At 34.3% G+C, this 21,708-nt stretch overlaps 1 protein-coding gene across 6 annotated transcripts in view; it reads right to left on the bottom strand.

Moving 5' to 3' along the window:
• kalrna (kalirin RhoGEF kinase a) overlaps positions 1 to 21,708 on the bottom strand; it is a 259,304-nt gene that overhangs the window by 65,558 nt on the left and 172,038 nt on the right. For 4 of the 6 annotated variants that reach the window (XM_058786373.1, XM_058786375.1, XM_058786377.1 and 1 more), the window contains 16 exons: positions 20,697 to 20,846; positions 20,355 to 20,469; positions 20,084 to 20,199; positions 18,647 to 18,769; positions 18,253 to 18,435; positions 15,736 to 15,854; positions 15,576 to 15,642; positions 13,942 to 14,051; positions 13,651 to 13,720; positions 13,147 to 13,236; positions 12,838 to 12,930; positions 12,627 to 12,738; positions 12,289 to 12,479; positions 9,339 to 9,440; positions 8,967 to 9,109; positions 7,283 to 7,385 (listed from right to left, as the gene is read on the bottom strand). In XM_058786373.1, coding sequence (XP_058642356.1) covers positions 7,283 to 7,385; positions 8,967 to 9,109; positions 9,339 to 9,440; positions 12,289 to 12,479; positions 12,627 to 12,738; positions 12,838 to 12,930; positions 13,147 to 13,236; positions 13,651 to 13,720; positions 13,942 to 14,051; positions 15,576 to 15,642; positions 15,736 to 15,854; positions 18,253 to 18,435; positions 18,647 to 18,769; positions 20,084 to 20,199; positions 20,355 to 20,469; positions 20,697 to 20,846 — 1,887 coding nt within the window. Of the gene's footprint in view, positions 1 to 3,981; positions 4,072 to 6,695; positions 6,849 to 7,282; positions 7,386 to 8,966; positions 9,110 to 9,338; positions 9,441 to 12,288; positions 12,480 to 12,626; positions 12,739 to 12,837; positions 12,931 to 13,146; positions 13,237 to 13,650; positions 13,721 to 13,941; positions 14,052 to 15,575; positions 15,643 to 15,735; positions 15,855 to 18,252; positions 18,436 to 18,646; positions 18,770 to 20,083; positions 20,200 to 20,354; positions 20,470 to 20,696; positions 20,847 to 21,708 lie in introns of those variants that run through there. The other 2 variants (XM_058786378.1, XM_058786379.1) reach the window with 2 other exon arrangements.

Raw genomic sequence — 21,708 nt, 5'->3', positions numbered from 1 at the left:
TTATTATTATTATTATTTTTTTTTCGCCCAAGGAAGTTTAGGAGAAAGATGTGGGACAAAGTCAAACTAAACTGAATTAAGAACTCAATTAGGTCTCATAAGCTTCATTAGGTCTCAGGAGCAACCTTTGAATAAAATCCAACACACATAATACAATTGTATGACAGATCAGTCAGTAAGTGTTATTTTAGTATCACATATATTTTATAGTTTTAGAAATTTTATTGTGTTTTTATTCATATTCTTATTGAAAAATAAGTCTATCATTTTTATTTTTTTCATATTTATAACATTTATTTATTTTAATCTTTAGCAATTTTAGTACATCAAGTTAAATGAAATGAAATGAGCATTGTTGTATGGGCAACTAGCTGAAATATGAGTTATATCTGCATATATATTTTATTTAGAAATTGAATTTTTATTGTGCTAGTTTTAGCTAACTTTAATCTACATGCTCATAAATGAGTCAATTAAAATCAAATTATTATTATTTGTTTTTTTGGATGGATCAACTAACATTCATTTATTTACATGATATGCAATGGCTGATAAGACTCTAAACTTATGTCTTATTATTCATCATATTCAGTAAAGTCATTAGAAATGCCACTTTCTTACAAGTCATCAGTTCACTGTATGAACTATGAATGGGTGTAATAAGGCCACTCTTAATGAATGCAGTGTGAGATTGTGCTGGTTATGTAATGTCACACGTAACAGAGTCACAGGGTCACAGAGCAGAAAACATTCCTGCTCCTTATACACATGACATATGCCATATGAATCACTTCTTATAAGAGAAACATAAAACACACAAAACACTACTAAAGCAGCCATATTTAGTTTGAGAGTGCTGTGGAATTTCATAGTCGTATTGTGAAGAAGAAATTATAATTAAAGTAGTTAAATTCACATTAATACAATAGTATATAAAAATGTTTAAACAAACAAATCAAATAACACTGTTAGTGGATCATGAAAATTTGTGAGGAATCCAGTCGTGTTCATGTGATAAACCAAAGCTGTGATTACTTTTTCAGGACACCTGTGTCCACAATAAATCAGTCAGGTCAAAAAACATTCACAAGACAAAATGTACAAATTACAAACTGGGACATGATGTTATGCTGACATCATAAGGCACCATGCTGAATGAGAATGCTGTTTAATCCAACTCCTGCTGATATTACTTAACAATACACCATCAGCCGACCAAACCACACAAACACTGACAAAAGAGTCCAAATACAACGCTCAGATCCCAACCAGCAGAAAGAAGTGCAAAAGCAGTAAATGAGTAAATGTCCACAATGTTCCCAGATGACAGTTCTCAGAGTCACAGCAGGTCACTGGTGAATGTGTAATTAGAGTTTATATTCCTCCAGACTGTGTGAAGATTACAGAACCAGACAGCAGAATGAGTCTATGCAACAAGATGAGTCCATATATACTGCAGTGATCCTAACCACACTTTTACATGATTAATACAAAAAGCATTTTTATCCTTAAGTCTGCAAAGAGGCAAAAATAAAATCCTTTACCTATTTATAACTTATTTAAACTCAATGGACGTTAAAAGAACAATGGCAAAAAAAGTAAATAAATAAATAAAAAAACTTTTATATTAATATTTATAAAATTATATTAAAACATAAAATATATTAAATTATATTAAATAAAAATTCTAAATAAAATTAAAAACATAAAATGAAATAAAACAAAATAATATAATATTAAAAATGTATAAAAGAAAAGAAAAGAAAAAAGAAAAGGAAAAGAAAAAGAAAAAGAAAAATGAAATAAAATGAAGGAATAAAATAAAAAAGGGACAAATGGAGAGGAGAGGAGTGGAGAGAAGAGAAGTTACTGCTACTGCATTACTTTTTCAGTGGTCTTGGTTCTGAAAGTATATTTCTCATTCATTTTCTACGGAGACATTTCATAAAGTTGCAAACTTTTCGAATGAGGATTTTATCGAATGGCACTGAATGGAACGTCACTGTGAAATATGGGTGGGGAGTAAAAAAATAAATAAAATTATCTCACAATAGTTTTCTTTGTTCAATTTCGATTTAAATTCTCATTTATTTATTTGTTTCCCAGTGGCATAAATGTACTTCCATAGTTAAGCAGTGAACTTTACTAAACGCATGCAACACGCTTTATGTAGGGTTTTCTGTCACTGAGCATGTAGTTTTGGTCAGAGTTCAGCAGATGCGTTCAGTCTGCTTCCTCGTCCACACTCTCACACCATCTGCTTGGCAGAGTATCAGGTCGCCGTAGCAATCGAGAGGAAAGGCGGGTTGCTAGGTAATTTGGGGTCTCGGAAGGAGAATATCACGCATCAGAAAGGACATAAACGTCACATGGGCTCGATGTGAAAGGTCTCGCAGATTGCAGGGCTTTATCATGGAGATCAGAGGAGTCTCTGAGCAGTATGAAGAGACTGTGTGTTTTCACACTGAGGACTGCAGGTAGAAGTGCCACTTCCAGACATACAGATACAAAGAACAATTATCTGAGTTGTCTGAACACTGCTTTCCATCTAGTTTAATCTCCGTTTACAATATCACAAGAGCAAATTATTTTCTTGTGAAGCTGCACAAATATCAGACCCAATGACATCCAGAACATGTAATCCATTTTATGTTATGAGACATTTTATAATGTGAGAACCAATCATATCCCATACAGCAAATAAATAAATACATACATATTCTGGCCAGAATGTGTTTTAAATATATGCTAAATATATGTTCTAAACAGTGTGGCTCATTTAATCATTTTTTGATACTGAAAATATATTTAGTTTTAATCTTCATATAGCAAAATATTTCAAAATGTATTTCAGGGGGAAGAAAATACATTTCCAATCTTACAGTATTTAGATTAGTAGATTAATTATACTGCAATAATAATATTTACGTTTTTAATATATTGTAATGTTGTATTTTTTTGTACATTGTAAAGTATGTTTTTTTTTTTGCTGATTTTTTATTCAAAAATGTTAAGTTCATGTGTTACAGATGACAAAGTTGTTTAAATGTTTTGAAAAAGTAGATTTATATTTTTTAAATGTATTTTCAAAAATAAAAAATTTGTAGAAAAAATATTTTTATGTTTTAGCAAATATATATTTTTGCCCATTATTTAGAAGTATATTTAAAAATACACATATTTCGTTCACATATTTAAATTGATTTAACATGATTAATATTTGAAAGCTATAGCTGACATTTTCATTAAATAACGGCTGAAATTTGAATTTGTTCCTCAGACAAATCTATTGTACTACAAATCGCACTGACTACTGCTTCGAATTTTATTTATGTCTGTTTTTTTCCTTATCTTGAAAAGATCATCAGAAACATTCTTCAAAACATCTTTTATCTTTTGTGTTCTACAGAAGAAAGAAAGCTCAATGGTTTCAAATGCGTTTACAAAAAAATAAAAATGACAGAATTTTCCTTTCAGTTTAAATATGATGGTAAAAAAGAGGGTGTGTATTGGAGATTATGTCAGTGTAAGTTGACTGTGTCAACACTTCCTGCCACTGCTATATCAACCTCAGTGAAACATATAAATGTCCTTATGGAATGCTGTAGTACTGACTGACATATACAGTAGACACACACACACACACACACACACACACACACACATACAATAACAACTAACATCTAAGGGACAGCTGTTGTGCTTCAATAAAACTCATTTCACATATTACTACGTGGTATTCATTTATCTAATAACATGGGAAGTAACACCTATGCAAAAAACTGTTTCACAGCACAGCGCTCAGAAAATAACTAGTCTCCACAACTTCAACCAGCGTGATCACAGACAACCGGCTCACACGCTCTGTCAATAAAGCCCTGATATCCTCTGTCTCTCTCTCACACACACCGAGACCATTATACTACACTTGGCTTACAGAGTCAAGAAAGAAACAGAAACGATCAGATGAAGCTCACTTACACGACTGCTCTCTTTGAAAAGTTTAAAACTCATCCACTTTGGCATGACGACTCATCTGTCCTCCTTCCACGACTCTGTCCTTGCTTTCTCTCTCTCTCTCTTCTCCCTCCCTCCCTCTCTCTCTGAAGTGTCTCTGATTGGTTGAGTTCAGTAGAGGTTAAAGGCTCAGTAAGGCTGCTTTTCTCATTAGTGAACACCTTTGGTTGTCTCATGTGTCTGAATTTGTCTTTTTGGTTTATCTGTATTCATCCCTGTATGTGTAAGGTGACCAGATTTCTAAAATGGAAATCTAGTTCAGTGGTCAAAACATAATTGAAATCTGCATTGTTATTATCTATGAATTAAAAAAATGGGATAAGTTAAAAAAAGAATAATATAATATAACATAACATAATATATACACACACACACACACATATATATACTGTACATATTATATATATAAGTTTATATATAAACTTTAAGCTTTTCAATTTTTATTTTACATTCACTATTTTGGAAATGGATCTTTACTGCATTTGGGCTTATTACATTGCATTTAAGGCTCATTTTGAGTACAAAGTTTGTGCTTTCTACAATCATTATTGCAAGTGTAACTGTTTAGTTGATTTTTTTGACTTTGTTTATTTTTCATATTGGGTGTACTTTAAACCATGTGGTATAGAATTGTGACGACCGAACTTTCGGGAACATTTAAAATTGCGTGCAAAACAACTCCATACCCTGTTGAGGTTCTGTCATACAGTACATACAGTACAAACTAATCTGACATCAACAGTTAATATGTGAATACCTTGAAATAGATTGCACATGGTTTTAATCGCAATGCAAGAATGACTGCGTGACTCTTGCTGTTGTGAGTGATTTAAATCATAGACATATGGACTGTCTGCTAAAGAAAACATCTGTCACAACTCACATTTGCTTTTAAAATGATTCCATAGCCAAAGGGGGAAAACTGCACATTTTAATGAAAAATCTAAATACGGTTTCATCTTAAGATGAATCCAGAAAGAAATATCTAATGCCGTATGATGGTCTTGTGACATGTGTTCAGTACTGAGCTGTACGGATAAAAGCATCATTATGCAGTATGATGAATGTGATTTCCACAGTGTACAGTAATAAACAAACCCTGAGCTGTTGTGAGTGAATGAAGGAAACTCTTATTCCAGAGAGACACCACACACACACACTGTGAATGTGTCCTGAAAACAAGAGGGAACTGACTTCAGCTGACGTTCAGGAAACCTGTGTAGAAACAGTCATTATTCACCTTTAAAAGCTGAACTTGTGTGATGCACATGTTATAATCACAGAATACACAATGCATCAGTCAAACTACTTGATTAATTGTACATTTCTAAAAGACATGTTTCAAATGAGGTCAAGACCTGATTTACAAATTCAACACTGGGTCTAGTCAGCAGATTGCCTGAATGACTTTAAAAGGGGAGTAAGAAATTTATAACAACTGTATCATTTTAACCTTCTTAGGCTGGTTAAAAAAAAAAAAAATCTTATTCACCTCTAAATAATTGCGCTTAAGAGTTGAGATACACTCTTTTTTTAAAAAAATAAAAAATTTATGAAAGAAAACTAATTTCCTGGAAGTAGAAACAATAAAATTATGCACTTATTTTGGGATTTTAGATTATTTACATTTTATTTAAGTATTTTTAAGTATATTTACATGCAAATTTCTTAATTTCACCATAATTTCTATAAACAAATAGACAAAATTTTGAATGTCACTACAGTAAAAATCTTCTGTAAGCTAAAACATTAAGCAAATATAAGAATCTATCATGTATTGGGCCAGGTTGCTGCCAACATGTGAAAAAAGAAAAACAACATGACTTCATGTCAGGTCAAAATCATGTTATGACAATAATGACCAGTAGATGGCTGATACAGTTGGATATTTATTTAGACATTACCCTAATAATGAATTGTCAACTTCCTAGTTATTATTTATTTATTTATTTTTCACAGTGAAGCTTACAGTCATAGACTCTCAGCTCTTTCTGGGTGTGTGAATCTTTTATACTCTGGACATTTTATAGTCTTTCTCCTTCATTTCTCTGTGTTTGTTCAACATTGTGGGCGATATATACTGTAGATACAGATTATTCAACACACTAAAAAATTGCTCTTCCCATTGTAGGTTGATTTTGACCGTGAAAAGCCATTTTTAAATGACCATTTAGACTAGCTTACCCCCCCCCCCCCCATTTTTTTAGCATACTAAAAGGTCTAAATCCAGAATAAAAAAAAGACGAAAAAAAAAAGATAAACTAATTTGTCAACCACAATAAACAAACTGTTGCTGGATGATTATAAAGTCTCATTATAAAGTCAATCTATGTCACACATATAATATAAAGGCATGAATAAGCTCAGCTGCTTCCTCTTTTTCAAAACAACACAGCAATGTAGAGGATAGGCAACATTTAGTTGTGTAAAATTCAGTCAGAACAGAGTATTTTAAAATCCCACCAGGAGGAAACTGGTGAAGGAAGTGATACTCTTCAAACAGAGTCAAGAGATGGTAACACACGTTCTCCTCTGAGCAAAAGCAAGTCACAGCGATGCGGTCATCTCCAAAACAAACTAACCTCACAACACAAACACGCACAGCTCATAAAACACCACAAGCTATAATGGAAGTGCCTAAAACACCAGCACAAACACGTGTGCTCAGTGTGTCTTACTTTGATTTGATAGGGCGTCTCATAACTCCTATGAGGGCTGAATCCAGCACACAGTTTGAAGAGACTTTTCATGGCTGGACATGACTGTCTAACACATCTGTTTACCGCTCATGAGTGCTGTACTCATCATCTGTGCTGGAGCATGACAGCCCCTGCTCCATTACTAAAGCAGGGAAACCCTGTGGGACATACACCTGTCAATCAATGATCACCTGTCACTTCAGGGGGCGGAGTCTGGAGTTGGGTTCTGATTTTTAGTGGAAAAATCAGCATTCTAGTATGCTACTACTCTAACAATTTTTATAGCTTTGTATTGCAAAAAAGTAGTATGCAGTTCAGCTCAGAACTTACCTAAGAATTCAGTTCAGTATTTAACTTACTACTCACACTATTTTTACTGTATGCAGTATATATAGTGTGTACAATATGCAAATATTTCTATAAAGGATATCTAAATGACTCCAAGTTTGGCTAGTTAGTACAAGTCCTTTAGCACCTGATGTCCCCCCCGTGCTGCTTCTGATGCCTAAGCTCAGTAGAACAGAGAGCAGCTCCAGAGGTCAGAGGTCAGATCTGTGCGTTTGTACCTTGTCACTGTCCACAGTGTTCTGAGAGGTTCTGGATGCGATGGAGATTGTGTCCGGCTGACTGCTGCCATCTCCCTGACTGTCAGCATCTTCACCAGCCTCCCTGCAACCAAACACACAAATAAAAGTCCGATTAGGGATGTGCCCGAAACAGAATACTTTAAACGAATAACGAATTCAAAGAAATAATGATATTCGTCAGATACAGTCAGTCCTTGTTCTTGCTGGATAACAGGAGAGCCAGGTGACAGTACAGTATTTGAGACCACTGATTCTCAAAGTGTGGTACACGCGGGCTACCTCTAGTGGTACGCAGAGGAATGTTAAAACACTTTAAAAAGTTTGCAAAGTGGCTAAATGAAGCCTGTGTTAATTTTTGATCAAGTACTGTAAATTTTTTACTTTACATTTAAGTACAGTACAGTTTTTTTTTTTTTTTTACTTTTTAAGTACAGTATAGTTTTTATTTAACTTTTAGGTACAGTACATTTTAATTTAATCATTTAAGTTTTTTTATTTACCTGTATGTAAGCACAGTGCAGTATTAATGTTCAAACTGTGTATTTACGATGTTAAAGTGGCAGACAATAATACATATTCTTATTAGGAATAAAACTGCCTCGTTTTTGATTTGTGCATAGCTGTAGCTGAATAATTAGGCCTACTACGCTACTGTAGTTTAATGTTGGTCATTATGGTGGTACTTGGAGAGCCAAATATTTTCTGAGGTGGTACTTGGTGTAAAAAGTTAGAGAATCACTGTTTTAGACAATGCAAAAGTGACACAATCTCATTGTATTCACAACTATTGACATTTTGGCGAATTGGTGACTAATTCGTATGAATTTGTAAGATCTCATTCATACCTTTTTGCATTTGCTTACACCCCACTGATTGTTATATTTAGGAGTGGAGCTTCATGCTTTTTTCTAAAAATGGCATGTTTTGTACAAATCATATCATACAAATTCATTAGAAAGCACAATTTCATACTATTATTAATTTTTCTAATGAGATCTGGTTAGAATAAAAATGAGTCGCTTTGCTGTTTCTGATGTGCAGCAGTCATCTGCACATTTAAATAGCTTTAAAGAAAAGATATTTACAGAAATTTTGTAATAAAAAGGAATCAAGTTATAAATTATAACAGGCATGTTTGCCATATGTTGCCATGAAGAGAAAAGAATTCCAATTAAAAAGGGCTTTATTTTGGACAAACTTTCTTTCTTTTCAAACTTTCCCTGCCCACATCCAGTTTTATCGGAATACAGATACAAATAATTTTACTATTGCAATAGATATTGGCTTCACTGCACATCCTTATTCCCGTGTGCACACATTTTAACAAGCAATTGAAGCTTGCATGAGGAGAAAATGCCAAATGTTTATACATGAACATAAGCCTCCTGCATTGTCATGCATAAATGTTTATGAATATTCATGAATGTAGTGTTTGTTCTCATTCTTTCTACAGATTTACATTTAGTCATTTAGCAGATGCTTTTATCCAAAGCGACATACAAATGATCTACAAACGCAGAATCTACAAATAGCAGTGTTTATAACTGCAGTATCTTTGAGAGCTGAGATTATGATTATATTATGAATTAAGTCCGTGTTTCATTTTTAGGACTGTGTGTGCAGAGTATGTAAGTACAGTATGCAATGGCAGAGAGTGTCTGACCTCTTGCTGTTGTTGCGGGGTTTGGCCGGGGTTTTGGGAACATGGATTGGTTCCTTCAGCGCCCCCTTCAGGTGAATGATTCTCTCCTGGATGACTTCTCTGATGTTTTTAATCCATTCTTGCTTCACTTCAATACTGGACGCCTGACACAGACACAGTCATGCACATTAAAAACAGAAGATCCATGTTTTATTCCAAAAGGACAGCAGGACGACACAGCAATCATGAAAACAATCAGGAAATGTTTATGAAAATCTTTGCTCATCAGAAATTTCACTGACTGGAACGTGTTTATGAACACTTACCAATCTAAAAGTAATTTACTTCTAATAAAATGGTAAATAAAATATTAAAACGGAGTGATTAATGTACCTTGAGGACAGTCTTGTTGTCGGATGAGGGTGTGCGTCCCACCCACAGGGCAAATTTACACGGGTCTCCTTCCACATGTTCTGTCACCCCTAATTCAGAAGTCTGCAAACGCAGAAAAATCAGAACAGCACACACAAATATTACAATGAATTCAGTATGCATGGAAAATGTATTTAAGAGCATAAGAATATGGAGTATTTAAGAGTGAGATAACCCAGAGTGAACTGAAAGCGGAACTCTAATAAATTTGTCTAACAAAATTGAAAGAATTTCCTCAGTAAAATCCTAAGTAGAGTCTTAAATTGTGTTTGCGAGACAATTCCAGATGACCAGAAGAAAACCAAAGGCACATCTGGATCTGTTCACAGGCATATTGAACACAGAGAGAGGGGTGACAAATGCCCCATCTGGTCCACACACCTGTACGGGCTGCTTCCAGGTATGTGTGGAAACACTTAACAGAGTTACACAATGTGGTAAAACAGATGGGAAATGTAAAATTCAGATATAACTGTGTTCATGTGTGCACTAACTGACCCTCACACGGGTCTTTCCTTTCATTTATGACACTGAAATGATCTAAAACAGGGCTCAAAAAGGATTTATTTCTGCTTGCTCTCATTTTTTTATTTGAGAAATTAATATATTATATGATTTTTTAAAATATGTATAATATTTAGAATTTAAATCATAATATTACAGTTTTTCTCGATTGCTTAAACACATTTCTTGAAATCATGCCTCTTTTTTTTGCGAAACTGTAAACACAAATCCATAACTTCTAACTCAATTTCCCAAACTTCCTATATTCAGGTCAAAATGAAGCTCTCCACTCAAAACAACTCAATCTTGCTGAAAAAACAAACTTTGCTCTCAGACATGACACACAAACACTAAAAAATACACACACTACAACACAGTTTTACACACTGATGAGATAAATTCAAAACAATACTACAAAAACCGGTAATAAGTGTGGTACTCCCCAAATGTTTTATTCCTCAATTTAATCTACTGTAGAGTACAGTACAATATAACAAACAGCAACAAAAATAATTATACTGCCCCAGTATCCATGAGTCAGATCTGGTGAACTGTTACTGCAAAACTCTACACACAAATCCCTACATTTCTCAGTGCTTACACCATGTGGTCATTTAGAAAGCACTAGCATTCAATATTGTTCACTCAAGTCTGCAAAGTTTGAGCTCAATTAGCACACAATTACCCAAGTGGAAACACTAGGAATCAAAATTTATCACACACCAATCACACACCAATCAGAACCAATCAGAAGAGTAGAGAAAGAAATTAAGGAAGAGGAAAAGTAGGAGATGGAGAGGGAGTACAGAGAGGAAGAGGAGAAGGAGAAAGAGGAAGATGAGGAAAAGAAGGAGGAGGAGGATGACAACACGGAAAATAAAGAGGAAGGGCAAGAGCAAGGGCAAGGCCAAGAAGACAAACAGTCTCATATATTTTAGTTGATGCATGCCAGGGTTGGATCAGGCATGCAAAAGGATTTTACCCCCGCTGCCTGGCCAGGGCCAGTATAGCCTGTGATGTTGAAGAACCATGTTGTTGATGTTGATCCCTGTCCCAAACCAAAGACGGGATGCTGGGGCAGAATAATTATTTTTTGATGTTGTTTGCTGTACTGTACTCTACAGCACATTAAATTAAGGAATAAAACACTTGGGAAGTACCACAAGCAACACTTACAGTTTTTCTCATTTGCTAAGACACACTCAGTGAAGCTGGGATCCACTTGATCTTCATCATCACATTCTTAGCACAGTAGAAGTCTTCACACATTTTTCACACCCTTTGTCAAAACAGTCACCACAGATCTCATTGAAAGACCCCAAACTCTATTGGATTCACTGTATTAAACAAAAGGAAAACATCTATTCACAGCTGATAGAAAGTACTTGCATAATTTTGAATCTCCAATGCACCTGTGGGAAACTTGTTTGCACAACTCTTCAATCAGCAATCAATCCTCATCCCTCTACAAAAGATTTCACCTCTGTCCTGCTATTTGCAAGTATGGATCAAAGAGGCCAAAGGCATGGAAGGAGATAAAAGACCATGGCAGGGTCCAGAGAAAGAGAAGTTTACATACATGGTGGAGGAGTTGCATTACTGTAAAAGGAGAAAATACAGCTCAAGTTTCAAATGAAATTCAGGAAACAATTATTGACCGTGTCATCAATCATAGTTCATCATTTAGAGAGGCTGGACAAAGGGTCCAACCCATTCTGAGTCGGAGAACAAATTACAACATGTAAGTCACAACGTTACTGTATACCACTGTGTATTTCAGCTTTACTGTATTTCCCTGTTGGATGCAGGGACCGTGGACCGTGTCTATGCAGATGTTTCATCAGTCCCATTAATGTTTGTCATAATGTCAATTTTGATATGCTTTATTATTGTTATTGCAATGCATTACTATACCATACAGTTACATGCAACTGGAATAATTTGCTCTATGATTTTTTTTTTTTTAGAGAATAATGCACTTGAAGCTGAAGGCAGCACATCACAAATTAATTTATGTGGAAAGTGAGGAGACGTGGGAGGAATTTAATAAATTGAGAAAAACTGTATTACCGGTTTTTGTAGTATTGTTTTGAATTTATCTCATCAATGTGTAAGACAGTGTAGTAGAGTGTGTATTTTTGAGTGTTTGTGTGTCATGTCTGAGAGCAAAGTTTGGTTTTTCAGCAAGATTGAGTTGTTTTGAGTGGAGAGCTTCATTTTGACCTGAATATAGGAAGTTTGGGGAATTGAGTTAGAAGTTGTGGATTTGTGTTTAGAGTTTCGCAAAGAAGAGACATAATTTCAAGAAATGTGTTTAAGCAATCAAGAAAAACTGTAAAAAAAATTGTACAGACCCCAAACTTTTGAACAGCCTTATGTGTGTAGACTGAGTGATATAACTAGGTACCAGTAGTTTGTTCTTGTAGATGTATTTGGATCGTCCTGCTGAGTCTTTGATTTCTTTACTGAAGACGAGGGAGATCTCGAAGAGGAAGAGGTGGCGGTCTCGTCCCTTACGGATCAGTGATTTGGGGTCCCACACCTGGAAGGTGTCCTGCAGGATGAGCTCACCCTGAACATCCAGATTCTCATCAAAACCTGACGGAAGAAAACATCACTTCAGAGGCTTAAGCGTATCTGTGGAAAGTGTGTGTGAGTGTGTGAGTGAGTGTGTGAGTGAGTGACTGACTGTGTGAGTGTGTGTATGTGTGTGTGTGTGTGTGTGTGTGTTCGGTGATGTTGTACCCTCCAGCATGCTGACGTGCATGGCGTCGTTGGCTCTCTTTGGGACACTCAGCATGACCTCCAACCCGTCTTTAATTTCACCTTTGCCTTCTTCACAGCAGGACAGCAGCTCCTGTAACCACACATACTGTACTGAACACTACACAGCACACCGAACACAATGTCTGACCTTCTCAAAGCAAACACTGAATGTCTGGGAGACACGTGGTACCTTGAGAAGCAGCTGGTATTTGGTGATTCTCTGCACAGGTTTGATGAGGTATGAAGATATAGAGTTGGCCAGACCATGTCTCTTCTGAATCTCCTGTTCAGAGCAGACAAAAACCATCATCATATATGAACAGAGCATCATTCATACACTGACACTCTGAATACAGTGACATCCTCAGGGTCAGTGACTCACTGACTCCATCTACTGACCACTTCATAGTGCTCTATTGAACGTCAATGAGTAATTTCATTTCAGCTAAATTTAACAGAGTTATCAAATTGATGATTTAGAAAACTCATGTGTACTTACGTCAAAAAAACTCCCAGCATGCTCTAGGATGAGCTGACTGGAATCTGGTTTGTTTTTGCAGTACGTCACATAAATATTAAACCTATCAGCCTGAAACACAAACACACAAGATTTAATTCAGCATATCAAAGAAAAACAAAAAGATCTGTCATCTTTAATTTCAGTGAATATTTGAAGTGTTTAGCTGATTGTGATTTAATTTTTTGTTATTTTATTTTTTATTATAAAATAAAATACAGAATATTACATACACACAGTATATGGTTAGAGTTTGGTTTAGGGTTAGTTGCTTGTAATCATGTTAATTTACTGTTATTATTCTAGCAAGTATATATAATGTTTAAAAAGGGCACTGCAAAATAGAGCATTAGAAAAAAAACAAACAAAAAAAAACAAAATAAATAAATAGTTAAAAAAACATAAATTGTGTGAGTTGTTAGGTGCACAACAACATAAACAATAACATCATTTTCTGAGCAAATGTAATATTTTATAAACACTCACCCATGTAACAAAGCAATGGCCCACATCCTCAGGTAACTGCTCATAATTGATCAGCTCTTTCAGAAATATACTATAATACACACAAAACAACATGCAAATGAGTCGTAATCACTGCATTTCCTTATCACATGGGATACACAATTTGCATATGTATAATTTTAATTGGAAAGCATATTAGTCACCTCTTTCATCTGCGAAAATAAGAAAACTGTGTGTATGCTGATAAAAAGCTCAGTGGCTTATAATGGGCTAAAAATGTAATTAATATTTGATTTAATGAGAGAAACTCACTTATTATGGAAGTCATAAATCTCCTGGATGTTTCCAAAGATGATGTGCTCTTTGTTGGCAATTCCTGAAGGGATTTCCTCTACACCATTGGTCATCTCCCACAAATACGTCTAATAAATAAATCACACAAAAAGAAGTGAGTAGATGCAGGAATTTACTGTCTGCAATCATTGGCATGCAATATCTCAGTGTACACCCTAGTAAAAAAGTACATACTAAGTATAGTTCAAGTGCATACTAAGTATAGTTCAAATCAGATAACTCGAGACTTACTGATATAAAAATTATAATAAACTTTACTTATTACTTGCATATTACTTGTGCACAATGCACATTTCTTAAGTCTAAAATGTGTTTTAATGTCACTTTTTATGAGGATTGTATGATCTTTGAATAATATCAGACTTTAAATGCAAAATATTTAAAGTATACATGAAGTATACTTGCAATGGTTCCACTTCAGCACAATAAAATATACCAAGTATATCTTTAATTGTAATTCAGCACTACTTTTGCACAATTAAAGTGCATTAAGTACAAAACTTGTTGTTCCAATGTAGAAATATTAGGCACCAATTACCTGTGGCTGCTGCTAAACTCTTTATGCATACAATGATCCTCCCTCATTTATCTTATTGTGCTACAAGTTGGTCCCATACAAGTATAACTACGTTAAAACCATTATATACTATCTATAAACGAGCTGTGAAAATTTTAGCTAAAAAGCCAAGGAGTTATCATCACTGCAATATTATTAAAAATTATAAATTATTGACGTTTGCTAATTTTAAATTTTTTGCTGATGTGTGTTTGATGTATAAATTATTTCATGATTTTGCACCACCGCCTCTTAAACAATGTGTGACTTTCTGTAAGGACAATATCAGGCAGACTAGGTCATCAGTTAGAGGTGATTGTTCAACTAAATTTAAGAAAACTGTTTTTGGACAATCAGTTTTTTCAGTTAGAGCAGCAGAAAGATGGAATTTAATACCTGTTTATATTAGAGCGTGTGCAACATTTAGTATTTTTAAAATTACGCTTAAAGTATGGCAAATTAAGGAAAATCAAATATGTGATCATTGAGTTGATTTTTTATTTAATGGAGTATGATGTGATATTGTATGTGTTGTATGTATTGTATTGTATTGTATTGTTTTGATTGAACTTGGTAATTTTGTAACAACATCCTGCCCAGGGACTGCAGATGCAAATTAGCTTTATAGCTAACTCTGGCACAACAGTTTTGTTGTGCATTGTCCCTGTATAAAAATAAAAGAAATAATAAATAAAAAAAATAAAATAATAAGATTTTAAGTATACCAGTTTAGTATACTAAAAGTATACTCTGCAGGACATTTTATTAAGTGCATAAATATAAAAATGTATTTGTAGTATACTTAGCATGAAATAAATGTATTTCAAATACATTTAAGTATATTTATTTTTCACTAGGGCGGTAGATGTACAATAAAGACCTTTGGCATCTTACACGTGTCGTATCATGGCAAATATATTTCTTTTAAAACAATGGATTGATGTACATATAAACAGAGATATAGAAGACTTAAAGGTAGAGCAGCAAAAATGTTTAAATAAATATTTATTAATATTAATAAAACTGAAACACTTACCTCTAAACATTCATGCAAGTCCCTCACATAAGCCTTTTCTGTCTGTAAAAGCTCTGCTATAATAAACCTGCAACAATACAAAGCAGAGACCGATTATAAGGGTCTGAAACTGTGATGTGTGTGTGGAGCTGCTGTCTGGAGGCTGTGTATGATCATTTACTCTTTCTTCCGGGCTGATTTCCTCTTTTCCTCGTTGATCTCGTGGTTGGGGTCACGCAGTTTGACCTCTGGGTCAGTCAGACTGGCTGGAATGATATCCAACTCCAAATCCTTATTATCCTGAAACACACAGACACACAATCAGATCCCACGAAAAAAAAAAAAATAAATAAAATTATGAGCAGAGGGTCACTGTTGCAGAATGTTGTTATGTTCAGAACACCCTGCTGCTATGTGTGGTCTATGCACACTGTATGAACTGATACATTTGTCAAAATGTGTAGTTTACTGTACACACAAGATTAACACACTGTATTATACTGTATTGTGCTTTCCATTTCAACTGTGACTAATTAAACAAAAGCCATATAAACAGGTTGGGAAAGAGTTTATTTTTAAAAGCACAATAATTTCCTAATAATTTTCATATTACAAACAAAATGAATAAAAAATGAATAAATAAAATATCTTTAAATATGTATATACAGTGCTGCTTTAAAGTTTGTGAACCCTTTAGAATTGTTTATATTTTTTTTATATTTCCAAAACATCATCAGATTTTAATTTTGTTGTCTTGCTGCATGACCCACGTTCTCTTGAGAGTCTGTTCTTAAACAGATGTCCTGACATTGTCCTTTATAATTTGCTGGTATAATTCAGAATTAATTGTTCATCAATGATGGCAGGCTGTCCTGGCCAAGATGCAGCAAACAGGCCCAAGCCATGAGACTACCACCACCATGTTTCACAGATGGATAAGATTCTTAAGCTGGAATGCAGTGTGTTCTTTTCTCCGAACATAATAGCTTCTCATTTAAACCAATAAGCTCTATTTTGGTTTCATCCATCCATTAAACCTTTCTCCAATAGTCCTCTGGCTTGTCCACATGATCTTTAGCAAGCAATTTTCTTTTTGGAGAACAGTGGCTTTCTTCTTGCAACTCTGTCATGCACACCATGTTTGCTCAGTGTTCACTTACACAAACATGATCAGACTTTGATAGATCCCTGTTCTTTGAATAAAACAGGTCACATACTGTCATTGCACTGACTGAAAACACCTCTGCACAGATGGACTCTAATTTCACCTTTAAATTAACTACTAATCCAAGAGATTCACATACTTTTGCAACGCACAGATATGTAACACTGGATAATTTTTCTCAATAAATAAATGACAAAGAAAATACTTTTCTCTCACTTGTTTGATTCGGTTCTCTTTGTCTACTTTCAGGACTTATGTGAAAATCTGATGATGTTTTGGGTCGCATTTATTCAGAAATAAAACAAATTCTAAAGGGTTCACAAACTTTCAAGCAGCACTATATATATATATATATATATATATATATATATATCAAATAAATAATAAGTTATATATTATAATATATTATTATAATAAATTATATATCATTATATCCTCCTGAGACCCAGCTATGGAGTTTTTGCCTCTGTAGTGGACATTCTATTTTAGTGAATTTCTCTGTGACCTCACATGTCACAGTTTTAAGTCTGGATGTCTTGTACAGAGCACATTCATTGCTTTTTAGAGATACTAAATTGTTTTAAGTTTCACCATGACCACAACCTCTCCTAGGTCTTTAAAGATGGCTAAATTTAATTTAGTGAAACATTTTACATCCTTATAGAACTATGATTATATTTTGTAATTAAATCTGAATAATTTTCAAATTGTTTGTCATAAAGCAACATCTCAGGAAAATGTTGTGGGTTTTCAAATTCAAATATGACTTCCTGATATGAAACAGGACATCATTTCATACATGTCCACTGTAGCGGACACCAGGACTAAATGCATTTTTGGAGACATAACAATTGAATAGGAAAATAACTTATTATCAATTTTCTTATGAAATATTAGATATTATTATGAAAATCTGGCCAATTATTAATCCCATTATGACAATTCTTTTTCAACATGCTGTCCCAACAGCAACACATTAATACGCAAATTAGATACAGTGTATATATACACTGTGTTTAATGGGAAAACCAGTTTATGGAAATTTGTACACACACATTGCATAAAACAAAATGGTATATCAAATCATTTTGTTATATATTTTATAACATAGTTGAGAATCATCCTTAAACAAAGTTTAGTATAAAAAACCTACAAATTAATTGGTGATCAATCCCTTTGTTTTTGCCTTTTTGTTGTCTATTCATGCCATTTTATTTTTTTAGAAAAACTGAGTCCTAATGCCCCCTACAGAGGACATAGAATAAAATATGAATAAAATATAATTTTTCTAAATTTTTTTTCTTATGCTAAACAATGTAATGACATGAAAAAATACTAAAATCACAAAGCATTTTTTTTTTGGGGGGGTCTCAGGAGGATATATATTTGTTATAATAAATTTTAAATAAAAACAAGCAATTTCCTATCAGCGATACAGTGCAGGTTAAGGGGCTACAAAAAAAAGAAAATAAATAAATAAATACATTAAAAAAATATTATATTATTATTATTATTGCTGGTTATGTGCAGTACCTCAGAGCTGATGCCCAGAGCGTTCTCCAGACTGCAGCGGTATTTGCCCATGCGCAGGGAGAAATCTCTGTAGCGCTTGTCCACTGCCGCCACCCACTTCTTCAGCTCGGTGACGTGAGTGTGGCCCTTCTCCACAAAATTATCTGCCAGCTGGATCAACATCTTCACTTTCTCTTTAGTTTGCTGTGTCACACATGAACATTATGTGTGTAAGTGTGTGGTGTGATCATTTATGCTCAACACGCGTCATGTCGTGCAAAGTGACAAAATGCATCTTTTAAAAGTTCCTCAGAGAGAATGACTTGTTTGAATACATTATTATCATTGTCATACATTAGAGACTAATAGTAAATGCAGGAGGAAGAGGTGAGGGGAAGTGTTTGTGTCTCTGTACCTTGGCAGAGACGCGGAATTCTTCGTATTCTTTGAGCAGTTCCTGAGTTTTCTCCACCGAGTCTCCAGGGGACGTGTGAGAGGCGAGATACACCTCTCCAGCCTCCTCGATCCACTCTAACGCCTGACACAGAGACAAACAGAGTCCATCAGATGATTCCAATCAACACACAGATCAGTCTGTACAGCAGACTGTGAGGTCTGGGATTCACACACACCAAACATTCACCGAATCAAAAACACCCAATGAAGAATGTTCTAATATTATAATAAAGTGAATGTGTGAAAAAAATAATTAGAACGTAATGTAATTGAACTATATCTGCCAGCATTTTACCTTTATTCTTCCAAATATGTCAGAGCTTAATGTTTTTATTTTATTTTATTTTTTTAATGTTTTATATTATTGAGTAAGACTCAGATGACTTTATGGTGTGACTGGGAAATCTTGTAACACTAAAGATCATCCGCGTATAAATATGAAAATTTCCTTTAATAAAAGTACCAATCTACGGAAGAGGATTAGGGCCAAACAATAATAAAAAAATAAACCATCTCGAGATTAAAATCGTTAAATTTCAAGAAAAAAGTCTAAATAAAATGTTGAGAATAAACTCGTTAAATTACGAGAAAAAAGTCATGAAATTTAAAAAAAAGTCGTTAAATTTCAAGAAAAATGTTTAAATGAAATGTTGAGAATAAACTTGTTAAATTACGAGACTTTTGTTTAGTTTATTCTAGTTTATTCTCAAAAGTTTTATTTCAACTTTTTTCTCTAAATTTAACAAGTTTAATCTCGTATTATAATGACTTTAATCTCGAGATGGCTTCATTTTTTTTTATTATTGCTTGGCCCTAATCCTCTTCCATACCAATCTAACCAATTTTTTAATTATTATTATTATTTTTAAATAAATCTTAAGTTTTTTTTTATTTTATTTAATTTTTTTTAATGAATTGAAATATCTTAAGCAGCTAAATAATTATCTTATCTTAAATAGGAAATACTTATAAATATGAAATATATTTTTGTTTGTCCCCATTTACAAACCGCTACACGAAGCGCAACAAAATAGAGAAGGTCTCAATGTATGTTTTTAAAACTACTTCATTTGACACAGTGTGTCACTTTGCGTCTCACAGTCTTAAAAACACAGCTTAGGTTGTACATGCCAAAGAAATACAACTCCGTACTATGCTGTCTAACACATGTGACCAATTATTAAAAATCATTGCAGACAGAATTCAAGAATGTGTCTTCTGTGTGTCTTCACAAAAGCGCAACACATACTCATTCATGCAGATGAAGATAAATACACAAACTAAAAAAAGTGCAGTTGCTAGAGTTTGCGAACACACACACACACACACACACACACACACACACACACACACACACACACAAACAGTGATTTAAAGTGCAGTTCAGTGTTTTCACCTGTTTGGTGCTGCGTTCAAACACCACATACTGCTGACACTGATCCAGACGCCGCTTCTTCATGGTCCAGAAATGCAGAACTCTGTTTTCCCTCTGTAGCAGCTCATTCAGGATGGCTGTACAAATGCAACACAACACACATGACAAATGATTAACATGAATAAATGAATGACTGGATAAATCAAGAATGAAGACTTCTAAGCTAAAAAATAAAAGAGAACATGGACACATATTTATCAGATTGTGATATAATCAGCTTTGAAGCTCTGACCTTTGACCTGTTGCTCAGGGCCGCGGGCGTTGCTAGATGATCCCTGAGTGCTGACATTATTCCGATGGATATATTTCAGAAAAACCTCAGCGTTTCGCCTGGCCAGAGTACATGCCTGAGGAACACAGCAGACTTTACAGATCCAAAACAGACCCTCACATACACAGTGCAAAGCTTAGGTTGGATTTCTTGATATTAATTTTGCATAAAGATACAGGAAATTGTCCCTGCTCTTCTGTAAGATGCAGGAGACTCTTTTGCGATTGTTATTATTAAGTCGGTAACTTCATCTGGACTGACACCGATTAAGCATTTGAGAGTTCAGTTCAGTTCAGTAGTGACCTTGAGAAAAGCCTCTTTCTGCTCCAGGTGTTTGCTGATGAGCGGTAGAACATGATCCATCTCTGCTGAAGATCCCAGTTTATCATGAGCTCCACACCAGTCCTCATCTCTGCGGTACTCCTGCTCCAGACTCTCCAGCACGCTACACACCTGTGAATAAGCCATTCGCATGACATTTAGCATGACACAGGTTTGGGTAACTAGCTGTCACTAGTGTGTCACTAGCTGTTAGATATTATTGATATAAATAATTTAATTATATAATTTAGTGTATTTACTATATATTTCATTATTTTATTTAAAATTGTATAATTATTTTTTTAATAATACAGTTTAAAATGTAAATTGTATCTTTTGTAATAAAATTATGAAATTATTTTCCAGACCAGACCCCAGCATGGTTCTTGCTCAATGCAAGAGTTTTTTAAACCATCAAGTGTCCCCTTGAAGAAGACCACTTTGCATCTCATAATCAACAGTTATTTGCTAGCAAAATGTGAAAATAAGTCAACTTTAGCATATTTTTAAAAAGAGTACTTAGTATGAAATAATATACTTCAAAGTACAAACTGAATGTAAAGTTTTTAGACACTTAGGGCCAGTTTTACTAACAGCTTGCACTAGCGCAAACCGTCTTTTGGCATTAAAATAGTACTGTCAGGTTTTACTAAAGACGCGCAGTGACGAATTAGTGCTGAAAAGGCGTGGACACAGTCATTTTTGCACCTGACCTTATTGAATATGCATTTCTAGGAGTTTCCCTTTCAGACACAAAAGTTATGGGAGGAGAGTATTCAAATGAATCACACAACGCGTTTAACTAACGTTTGCGCTCGTCAAATTACTGGTATTTGTGCCATTATTTAATGGTCAAATAAAGCATGTCTTAAACTATTTTGCGTTTGAAATGGCTGCAATTATTGTTGCTAGGAGAGGCACTGCAGCAAACAGAGAGCATGTGGTAGAAGGTAGAGGATTTTTTTCACATGTATTAATTTATTTAGAAAGCAAG

The sequence above is a fragment of the Onychostoma macrolepis genome, chromosome 09 (assembly GCF_012432095.1).
Source record: "Onychostoma macrolepis isolate SWU-2019 chromosome 09, ASM1243209v1, whole genome shotgun sequence".
Classification (NCBI taxonomy): Eukaryota; Metazoa; Chordata; class Actinopteri; order Cypriniformes; family Cyprinidae; genus Onychostoma; species Onychostoma macrolepis.
This window is presented reverse-complemented; position numbering and strand designations above follow the sequence as displayed.